Below are 12,286 nucleotides of genomic sequence, written 5' to 3' on the forward strand. Positions count from 1 at the left end.
TGTAAATACCCGAGGTAGTGTCGGTTCGGATGTCTTTTTGCCATGGGAGGTCACCCGAAGCCAAAAGCCACAGAGCGATCTTCAAGCCCATATGCTGAAATCTCTTGCCTGAGCTTTTGAGTATTGGAAAATTGCAGTCCAAAGCCTGCAAATATCCTGCCAAAACGCCCCCTGAAGCAAGACTCTCCAGACAGAAGCCTAAGGCCCGAGATGAAAGGAAAAGCATAGGGACTTTAGTGTAGGACCTTTGGATGAGTGTGCGACACAGAGCCTCTGTAAGTTTGTTCCATCTTTTGTTGTACATTCCTTTCATAATCTAGGAGTTACATTATAGATGGACTGATAAAAAATAGTAATAAGAAGTATCTATAAAAGAGTCCTCTGATTTGTTATTAATTGGAATATAATTTGTGAGATAACTTGTCATAGCTAGCCAACCTCTTTGTGAGTAAATTAGTATCAAATAATTTGATTTAATAAGCGGAGAAGTAATTGAGTAATTATATTGTATAGTCATTTAGTACTGAAAAGGGAAAGTTTGTTTCTTTATGCTAAAAGTCTAATGGATAGGTAGAGAGAGTAACCTCCCTATCGTTTAATTAATGTACTTTGTTATTAATGTAAATAAATGTGTTTTAAATTATATGTCAATAGAGTGCCGTCTGATCTTTTATTTTACAATGCACTGTTCCTAAATAAACTTGGATCTGTGAGCAGGAAACAACTAAGGCATTAAAAGTGTAGTTTAAGCACTTAAGAACCACGACTGTTTATGTAAACTTTATTGAAGGAATATATGCTAGTAAGAGAGAGAGATCTACCAGACGTATTACTGAGTCTTATAGTGATATAGAAATACTGGTGGTGCAGTCTTAACAAATAAATTTTCCAATGTTCATAGGAACAGTAAATACATTTACTATTCCTATGTTCTAATAAATACGAAAGGTGGATAAAGATAGTATGCAATAGAATAAGTAAGGAAGGTTACGAAAGCAAAAGCCCACTGCTAATTAGAATAAAAAATAAAAATATATTACAATAACACATTAGATCTCATTCATTACAACACCATTACCTTTAGCTGTAGCAATGGTGTTGACATTGGAAGAAACGATGTTTATTGTTAAACATTATTTTCATTCATACGGGGTTGCTAGAGAAAATGGTCCAAGCCTACGACATGTTTGCAAAGAAATTAACTTATTACATTAATTACATAAGATACTATCTCCTGGTTGAACATAATCTTGTTACATTTACTGGAAGCCATCGAATAACTTGACAGTGAATAAAATTATTTAAAATGAAATGAATTCGTAAATTATATGAAGAAAATGGGGAAATATATTTTAAATATATTTAGAAAGTGACTAAAAATTCACTCACCACTTGTCTGGGGTGAGTGGATATATAAATATCAAGGAAGTATATTCAGGATGTGTAGTGAACACCCACAGAATAGCAATATCATCAATATTATATTTTTGCATTTATTCCAGTTAAAGATTGCCTTAATTATTTCTTGGCTTTGCATGATTCCTAATATACTAATGCTTCATGAAGAGGATACTTTTAGACATGTAAACAATGCATCATATTTGCATTAATAGCCTGGGTGTGCGGTCACAAATACGTACACCTTTGAGCCCTTTGAACAGACATACAGATGGTGCATTGTGTCAAATTCTTATTGTTCCAGTGGTTTTAAGCCACCCAGAAGGCAAGGCAGGATGTGCACTGAGACAATAGAGCCCAGAAATCAGTGGCTGGGATTGGTTATTGTGTCAGTCAATCCAACTGAACGCTGTCAATTATCATGAGTAACACTGTTTTGGTTTTCTAAGTTTCATCTGCTTTCTGTGCGTGAAGTATGAACTGATGTGTTTAGGACACCGATACAGATAAGTTTTTAATACATAATTTGCTATAAATTATTTATAATTTTTTTACCCATATTTACAATGGGAAACAGTGTTGACAATATACTGAATGTCCTGTTTTCTGCCAGAGCGCAGATTGTATGATTGTAGTCGAAGGAGGCAAACCTCATCCTCCTCCTCTTCCAAATTTACTGAGCAAACACAAAGATGCAAAAACCAAGTACATGAGACACTTTTCTATTTCACAATACAATACGGCAGAATGGTTAACTGAATAACTTCATAGGATCACATGCTATTCACTCCACCCAGCAACTTACAGGACACATATCACAAATGTTAATTATTAATAATTCATTTCTCATTGATGAACATATTTCAAATCCCACTTATTCTTTCCTTAACATTTCCCATTCTCACATTTACACCTGCTTTATGCAGATGATGTTATTCTTCTAAATAATCCGCTATAAGTCTGCAAGATTCTCTGGCTAAATTGAATAGCTGTTGTAATAGATATGGTATGAAGGTCAGCAATAAAAAGACAAAGACAATGAAAATAGGCAGAATCATTGAAAACGTCAACTGTGTTGTGAATGAAGAACCTGTGGAACAAGTGAAACATTTCAGCTACTTAGGCACGATTTTTACTGAAGATGGTAAATTAAATATAGAAAATCATATATGAATATATATGAATCAGAAAAGCTGGGTATGGTAGGAAGTCAATTGAATAAATTCATATGGAATAAGAGAGAAATTAGTCAGAACACTAAATTAGCTGTATACAAGACAGTGTTCAAACCAGTTTTAACTTATGGATCTGAGAGCTGGGTCAGAAGTAAAACACTTGACCAAAGACTAGAGACCGCAGATATGAGAGTCCTGAGAAAGATTATAGGCGTGAACATGTGGCATCAATGGCAATATCATATTAAAAACAAGGATATTAGCAAAGAACTTGACATTGTGAACATCCAGGAATGCATTAGCAGAGCTAATCTCAGGTGGTATGGTCACTTAAACAGAATGGGCAAAGAAAGATTAGCAAAACAAGTGTTCTCTGCCAGGTTGGCAGCAAAACGACCCAGAGGAAGACCAAGATGTAGGTAGATTGATACGGTACAAAGTGCCTTAGACGATAGAAGTATAAGATCTGATAATGTTGGAGTCTTGACAAGTAACAGACTGATTTGGAGGAAAATTGTAGATAGGAAGTTAGTAATGATGTAATTTTTTTTTCATGTAGTACTGTCATATCCTGTACACCCCTTGAGGGTACATGGCAGGAATTTGATGATGATGACATTTACACCTTTGAGTAATTCAAATATACCAAGAAATATATAGCATTCTCCTTCATTATTGTTTTCTAATATATCTTAAAACAAACCCACTCTATGCAGATTTGGTTACAATTAATTAATAAATTAAAGAATTTAAAGTTATCCTACAATTAACTGATTTGGGCGATTTAAGATGAGCACTGATGCCCTATGCACCCTTAAAACTTTCATGCATTGATAAAAATGTAATCATACAGTCAAACTGACATAAATTTTGTAGCACAGGTTTCATAAGCCACACAACAGCACACCCAACTAAAATGGGCAAGCAATATCACTGATATATATCACATGTTAGTTACCCTGACATTAGGCGACAACCGCCTGAATGCCATAGCCTGTCTTAACATATTCACTGATGATATTACGATAGGCTGCAGTTTACCTTATCAAATGGGTACTTCTATCAAGAAAACGTACCATGCTACAAAGTGCATAGCATGTTGAATTAGTTCTAACAGCAAGTTTCCTTGACATCGGTGGCCAGCTCAGTCCCCAGACCTCAACCCAATAGAGCATCTCAGGGATGAGGTGGAACCAGCAGTTTGCAGTAGTAGCAACATGCCACCATCCAATCTGCAACAAATGGGCAATGTCATTGTGATAGAATGGACAAACATGCTTGAGGAACATTTTAGACAGTTGAATAAATGCCACAAAGAATACAGATCATTCCTCAGGTAAAGGTGAGGTCTTGTCATTAAACACTGTTCCAAATAACTTTCTCACCCTCTAAAAAATTTGTCATCCTTTTCCACTCAAGGCACTACTTCCTCCTCACTTCAGCTATTGTCTTGGTAAAATACCAAATAAACATGCAACTTTAAAATACCTTTCTTGTGCTTTGGCCAGTGCACAAAAATCTCCAAAAATTGTTGATGCTGTCCAAAGGAGAGCAATCTGTTTCCCTTTCTTTTGGTAACTCACTTCAACTACCATCTCACAGAATGTCTGTTTCAGCCTTATGTTCTTTTTATAGGTATTTCTATAGATGCCACTACACCTCTGCTTTACGATAGGCCTGTTAAAACATTAGAATCAACTGATCAAAGCTCTTTTACTGTGTATTGAGAAATCTGCCAAAACTGCTTCTCCTCTTCCTCTGTCATTCTGTTAGCCTGTATTTTCTGGAACAGCCTTTTGCAAAAAGCGCTTGCTAATAACTGCTTTTAATCTGCTTTTAAAAAAAAAAAAATACCAATAGGTTCCTTCTTCTATAACCCTTGAGTACACATTATGCCTACATGCTAAAGATCCTACAATCTCTCATGTTTGGGACTGATATGAAATAATATATATGTATGTATGTATGTGTGTGTGTGGTGTGTGTGTGTGTGTTATATCAATTATTTAAACAGCCAGAAAGAAATAAAGAAATGCTGGCTTAGTTGGCCAAGTGGATAGTATATCTGCCCTCCAACTGACAGGCCATGGGTTTAAATCCCGAACTGAGCATGGACATTTGTGATTGTCTTTAGGTGGAAAATGAATGTAACTGTTTGGTGTGTGATCACCGTCCCACTTACTGGAGGCCTGCAGTTGCATGAAAAAGTTATATATCTAGTCTCTAGAACAGGGTTTCTAGACTATATAATAAAAAATAAAATATAAAATTAATAATTTAGAGTATGAATGTGTTATAGGTTTACAAAAATCTTTCATGGATGGCAGCAACATAAAAAAAAAAAATAGTTATCTTCTGACAATTATTGCTCTAAGCCCAGCATCAAAGACAGAATGGTCCGGCTCAAGAACCAAGGTGAAAGCAAATCAAGCCCTAGTCAGAAGAAACGTGGTTGGAGATTTGACAACATACTACTCAGTAAACTTAACTTGATGATCCACGAAGACCAAGTACTTGAGCAATGTCATGACTAGTGCTACTGGTACAACAACTTGTATTCAGTTTGAAAGATCACGCACATATTCCAAATTCAGATAATAAAATTTACCTTCAAATTCCTTAAGGACTTCCAAATCATCAGCATAGGTAAGATCAAAATCATCTTCATCATACAGATCCATGTCTCTTGGGAATTTGCTTATTAAAAAAAAAAGTAAAACAAATGTTACAAATTACAGGCATTGAACCAAAAATACAAAACACATGATCATTTAGTTAAATGAAATGATTTTAAAAACAAATTCTGAAGTGTTAATAATACTAACATATGATGAAATACAGTGATGATCCAAAATATTGCAAATAACAAAATTTATGCTATTATATATTATTATATTATACCTCAATATTCAATTTGTTTTTTGTTTTTTTTTCAATGCAAAACAATGAAATCTCCTCTATTAATTGAATAAATCCAAATTGAAGACCTTTCTTTTCAGCAAATCCAAGCCATTACTAAGAGCAGAATCCTCAAACCATTTAGAAGCTAGATGGATGTTATACAGCGGACAGAAAAGTTCATGTTTTAAATAAAACAGTCAAGGAACTAGTAGTAAATTCAGAATGAAAATGCTGAAAAGAAATAAGGTACCAATCTGAAAACACTTTAATGAGTTTGTTATAAAATTTTTGGTATATTTTAGGTATAAAACTAAAATTTTATACAAAAAATAAAATGTATAAGTTTAATAGAAAATCTTTAAGTGTCATATAAAGCAACATATTCACAATCTTTTTTCTCAGTTGACAACGAAATGTAAAAATCCAGTGCAATGATTCAAATTATTATTATTATTATTATTCCGAATACTAATATTATTATTAGTAGTATTCGGACTCCTGCGATGAGTCCGAAGACTCATCGCGGGAGGACACCTACAACTGTCTCAACCACTACACCGAACCTCTACTACGAATCATCTCCATCAACGCCATCTACTGCCTACCTCCACCACCACCACAACTAGGATTTTTTGTCTGTAAATTGCGTGTGTTCTGAAGGGCCGATTTGTCTGTATGCGGGAAAAAACCTTGCTACCTCCGTATGAGATCAGCTAACTCACCTTCGATTGAAATCATCCAGATAAAGATTCCTCCCGTCGCAACGAGAATCGAACTTAGATATAGTTACATTTATAAGTGGTCTGTAACACAACCCTGAGAGGTGCAATGATTTAACAGAGTCTGAAAATGTAGATTTGCCATTGTATCTTCAATAACATGGAAGGTGGATCATTTGCACACCCCCAGGATTGCAGAGACTTATAATGAGTAGCAGACTTAAAACGTATGGCCAGCCAGTTAGCTAAGTCATAAGTAGCAAGGTAAACAATATCAAGTCACTCCACCAAATGATAGTGGTGGTGCAGGCTAACAATAAAGTGACAAAAGAGACACATTACATAACGCACTCAAGTGTATTTCTGTAACCAATATCGAAATCTCTACCAGCTGAGTTATGAATCTCAGCTAACTAAAATCCCCAGCAGTTAAAATGTGCTCTTTTTTGATGTGTAAAACAGCTTGAAGAACAGTGGAACATGTGTGCTTTGAATGAAAAAAGACCCGAGTTCAATTTTTATCATGACAAGAGGAATCTTTATATGGAGTTTTCAAGTGAAAATGAACTAGCCAATTTCATACATTGACAGCAGCGTGTTTCCTTCCTATTGAGTGTATTTTGTAATGAAAATAAGTAGAAAATACAATTAGCATACAAAAATACTATGTAATGAATGATAAATGGGAGTGCAGTGTTGACAGTAGATTAGGTAATATTGTATAATGTAGAGGCCTTTTGCCAGAGTATCAGACTCCATGAAAGTTGCAATAACAGATATATCAACCTTCTCTCCTTTCTTAGTCAGCATTACAGCAAGATTGAAATCAAAATCAGAAAGGGAAAATGGCAGATGTGGATATGATGAACTATGCATCCTTTTACATTATGTCAAAGATGGACAATGTAATGAAAATAGTGGGCAACTAATTTCAAACTATCATTCATGAGCTATATATGATTATACATTACAAACATATTATGCTAAGAATAATGATGGAAAAACATCCTTTTAAAAAAAGTATAATTACTTTTTTAAAAAAGTATTATTATTATTATCATCATTATATTCTGTTATTCATATTTCAAATTTATCAAATATAAAATACTTCGTGCTGTTGCATGGCTTAAATTGAAAAAAAAAAAAAAAAAAGGATTAGGCAGATTTTCTTGTCCTTGACAGTATCCATTACCTATGCTTTTGACAAAGAGATTTGCATCCTCCAAATGTGCACTGGATATCCCAATCATATTCAGTGCAGATGTGGAAAAATGGATATGAAATGAGGTTTCCATGGTAAACTACCCATTGCTATATATCAGTTGAGAACCACTTATAATCAAAACCAGAACTGTTTAATGATTAATTTCATACATCCTGTTTTGAACATCCTCAAATTAAATTACAAAATTAGCAACAAAAAAAAAAAAAGTATTAACAATCATACTGCTAAATTAGTAACTGTTATACAACAAATGTTGAATATTGCATCGAGATGTCAGACACATGGCTCACTTATGTGATGTGCTTTTTCTCGTAGTCTAATTCATCAATATGTAGGTCATCGATATATATACCAACTAAAGCTGGTTCAAGATGAGATCTTGGTTTTTGTTATTGGGTTAGACACCATAGGCATTTCAGCAGCTTCTTTAAATCTGCACATAGTCACTGAATTCAATGTATGGCATTCCTGTGAATTGCCAAAGTACTTGATGATTTTCTTTGGTGGTATGAAATGCAAATCCTTCTCAAAAACAAGGCATCATCAAAATGCAAGACAAAGCCTTCACTATATCCAGAGACAACAAAAGGCAACAAGAAATAACATATCTTAGATATGTACTCCTAAATAACGGCTACAATTCTTAAAGCTATCAATAACACTTTTGAATAGATCATTACATATTCCCTTGAATATACAGCATCAAGACAACTATCAAAGTGCTGTTTCTTTAACTTACATTAAAAACATCACAGATAAGACAGCAAAAATACTTAAGCAATACAACTCAAAAGTCGCCTTCACATTGCTACAAAAAAATGTCCATGATATTAAGATGGTCTAATCAGCCTCACTCTCTACTTACTCAAGTGATCAGAAATGCACAAGATTTTTCTGCGCATGCAGCATTTCTCTGACCTCCATGGAGTCAGGGACTTATCATGGGAGGTACACACTATGACACACAAAGCTCATCCAACCATGCCTTAAATTGATTCAATGCGTCTACATTCACAACACACTCAGGCAATGCGTTCCACTGATCAATCACTCTCCATGTCAAGAAACTGCTCCATCATTCCTCTGCTCACACCCTCCTTAAACAGTTTTCATGGATGGCCTCTTGTTCTACCCACGCTCATATTCTATGAAAAATCTCTTCTATGTTAACAACACCTGACTAACTTATATGTTTTATTCTTATCCTCCCCTCCTATTCATGAGGCTTTGCAATGTACATTTTCTCAATCTATACTCCACATTCCAAAGACCACTGACCATCTTTATGAATCTTCTTTGGACCCTTTCTAACATATCCTTGTCACCATGAAAATCCACTGACCATGCACAATAATCCATATGAGGCCTGATCAAAGCCTTATACAATGATATTATAGTACATTTGGTGGGGAAACTTTAGAGTTTCCCCACCAAATGTACATTTTGCATCCCACTGCCCATTCATGCAATCTATTCAAGTCCTCCTGTAAGGCCACAACATCTGCTTGACTCTGCATTGCTCTCCCCCAATTCTGCATCATCTGCAAGCAGCTGCATATCACCAGTTAAATCCATTCCAATAGCATTAATAAACAAATTGAACAAAATGGTCCCAAAACTGACCCCTGCAGTACACCACTAGTGACCTTGCTCTTTCAGCATACCGTTCCCCCCCATACAACTTTCTGATACCTATCTGACAGCCAGTCACTGATCCAACTCGGATGTCTGTTATCTAATTCCATTCATTTCAATTTATTTTACAGCTTGTCATGTGGAGGTGTATAAAAAACTTTTGCAAAATCTAAGTATACCACTTGCATTTCCTTGTCCAAAACATTTGTAACCTTGTTATAGTATATAAGAAAGTTAGTAAACCATGATCTCCCTTTAACAAACCCATGCTTACAATCACAAAGAATACTACTCAAAATATCAAAATAATTCTGTATTCTACTTGTCACCAATCTCTCTCTCTAGTACCTTCATCACAACTCCAACTCCAGATATACAAATTAGCCTATAGCTACAGTCTTATTATCACCTTTATGCAGTGGAACAATTTTCCTTCTTTCCACTCTCCTGAAACCTGTGCTGTTATAAGACTCTTATTAAAGAGGCATGCCAATGCTATTGACAACTCCCTGAAACATTCCCTTAAGACGTGTAGTGATATGTCATCAAATTTTATTGCCTTATTGACATCAAATTTATTTACTTCCTGTTCACTCACAATCAACCTCTCTGACTAACTTATATGTCGTAATCATAACGCCCCCCCCCTCCTCCTCCTCCTTCATTCACAAAGCTTTGCAATTAACATTCTCTCAATCTGTCCTCATAATCCACATTCCAAAAATCATTGATCACCTTTGTGAATCTTCTTTGTACCCTTTCTAACATATCCTTGTCACCATGAAAACCCATTAACCAAATAAATTATATTATAAGTTATAAATTGATCATTGAATACCTCTGCAGCAGTTACCATTTTCTTCCATTAACATCATGTTACCATAATCATTCTTCCTTCTACTTGCCACATATCTAAAAACTCTCTAGGGTTTTGTTAATTTAGAAATATATTAATGCTTTTCTAATTTTCTAATTTAATCTTGAGGATATATGAACCTAGTTATTAAACAGTTCTCTCTGACTGTTATGCATGGTTTTTGCCTGATAAATAGCAAATCATGTATATATTCAAAATACAAATTAATTTATGAAAGAACAATATGCCTCAAATTGTAAAGAGTGTTTAAGGAACATTTGGATAAACAGTTCAATATTATGGCCATAAATATTTCCAACATTACTGGATATAACATACACATACAATATACCATAAGTTTTTGGAAAATTCTGTTTCAGAGCAATAAAAGGTTGGGCTTCATTGCATGGGTTATCCAACCAAAAACATTTACACTTTTGGTTTCACATAATACTGAATAGGTTCTCAAACTTGGTAGTCAATCATTAAAACAGGTTTACAATGATTAGATTTTCTAAATTTCACAATGTGACCGATATATAAACAAAGCAGTCATAATGGCAGACTTTATTTATGCTAGATTCAGCAACCAATGCTATTGAAACAGTGATGTTCTATACCTCTAATATGCATATGAATGGGTACATTACATGTTGTGCCATTCTGTTATAATGAACTTTCAGTGATTTTTATGCATTAGATGACTTTATATGGACTGATTTGACTTCTAAATTAGAACAGAATTTTGAAGCTGGTGATTCTAGAAACCCACTTCACATTTTTTAATTCATGTCCGCATGCAAAGCAGAAGTCTAAACAAGGCCTGTAGATTTGTCTCCTGCATCAGTACAATCTTTATATCATTTTTTGTATGTGACTGTTTCAACAAAAAGACTGACATAAACAGATATAATCTGCATATCCACCAGAAACTTAACTTTACAGAACTATTTCAAGTGGAATGTGACAAGACAATAAGAAATTTTATTTAATTATTATTACTATTAGTTTCTGTTCCATGTTATTTATGTACAACACTCAGGATTCAAAAAGTTATTACAGAATAGGAAATGCAATTTGTGTAGCTCACATAAGTGTTAGATGAATAGCATGGTAAAAATATCATTATTATTGTGTCACGCGTATGGAGTGCAACGCCACTTCCACTGAGCTACATAGGCTTCTAATTATCTTGTGTATTGACATAAGTCAATACACAAGAAATCACAATGACAGCATGTTCCTCGCATCAGATAAAATCTACCAGTCATGCCTCAATCATGTTTGCCACTTTCTGCAGAAAGGTGCTATATGATACAAATTAGAAATATTAGTAATGAAATTATCCTGAACACTTATCAATTTTTATACGCAGATAACATTTTCACTATCAAACTGTCAATTCTAGTCGATGAAAATGTCACGAATCGTGATACCTTAATAGTAACTCCCGAGAACTGTAACGAATGCACCATCACTCATCATTCGAATTGGTTCGAGTTCATCATGATGTATATTTAACATCCTAGAAGTGTATGTTAATAATAATCAAAATAATATCAAATAGCACCTAGTCGGGTACACGTGCATGCACATTATTATATGAATGGCACATTGGAGCATCATGGTAGAAATCTCCCGCGAAACAACCTCAGTAGAGAGTGAGAGAAAAAAAAAATGCTAAAAAATCATTTCTATTTTAAATGTAAACTTTACAGAGCAACTATTTCATGTGAAATGTGAAAAGAAAATATGAAATTTTATTTAGTTTTATTATCGCCGATTTCTGTTTAACGTTAAGGAACAGCATTCAAGTCTGTATGGTTCAAAAAATTATCGTAATGTATGGACCATTTGTGTAGCTGGACTGCACATTGAAACACCAAAGTAACTACGAAAAACGTCATGTGAAAAAAGTAAAAACGTTTACTGCAACATTCACTTATTTTTTATTTGAAACTTAAAGCAAGTCCAGAGAAACTTTTCATCCAAAATATAATAATATAATAATAAGTTGTTGTTGAGTAGAAGCCTGTGTAGGCAGTGCCGGATTTACGTATAAGCTAAAAAAAAGCTACAGCTTAGGGCTTCGCAATCTACCGGGCCCTCAAATAAAAAAACAAAAAGACCAGCTGATGTAATTTAAAACAGTAGGGGGCCTCTGGGTTTTGTATAGCATAGGGCCTCAGCAAGTCTAAATCCGGACCTGTGTGTAGGCTTCTAATCAACAACAAGAAGGAAGACCTAGGTTCAAATCTAGTCACGACAAGAGGAACATTGTCTAAGCCTTTCTTCGACCGGTTAGTTGATCTCTGGTGCAGGCAAGCAGGTTTTCTCTCGTTTTTTTTTCTTCCCGTAAACTCAAGAAACGTAGAAC

At 34.6% G+C, this 12,286-nt stretch overlaps 1 protein-coding gene across 1 annotated transcript in view; it reads right to left on the minus strand.

The window, feature by feature from the left end:
- cutlet (chromosome transmission fidelity protein 18 homolog) overlaps positions 1–11,534 on the minus strand; it is a 347,064-nt gene extending 335,530 nt beyond the window's left edge. Inside the window, exons 1-2 of the mRNA XM_090395883.1 lie at positions 11,346–11,534; positions 5,182–5,270 (exon numbers count right to left, since the gene is read on the minus strand). Coding sequence (XP_090252009.1) covers positions 5,182–5,254 — 73 coding nt within the window. The 5' untranslated portion in view covers positions 5,255–5,270; positions 11,346–11,534. The remainder of the gene's footprint in view (positions 1–5,181; positions 5,271–11,345) is intronic.
- Between the last annotated feature and the right edge of the window lie 752 nt (positions 11,535–12,286).

This window comes from Typopeltis vanoorti, chromosome 7 (genome assembly GCF_054136105.1).
Source record: "Typopeltis vanoorti isolate ZY-2024b chromosome 7, IOZ_Tvanoo_1.0, whole genome shotgun sequence".
NCBI lineage: Eukaryota > Metazoa > Arthropoda > Arachnida > Uropygi > Thelyphonidae > Typopeltis > Typopeltis vanoorti.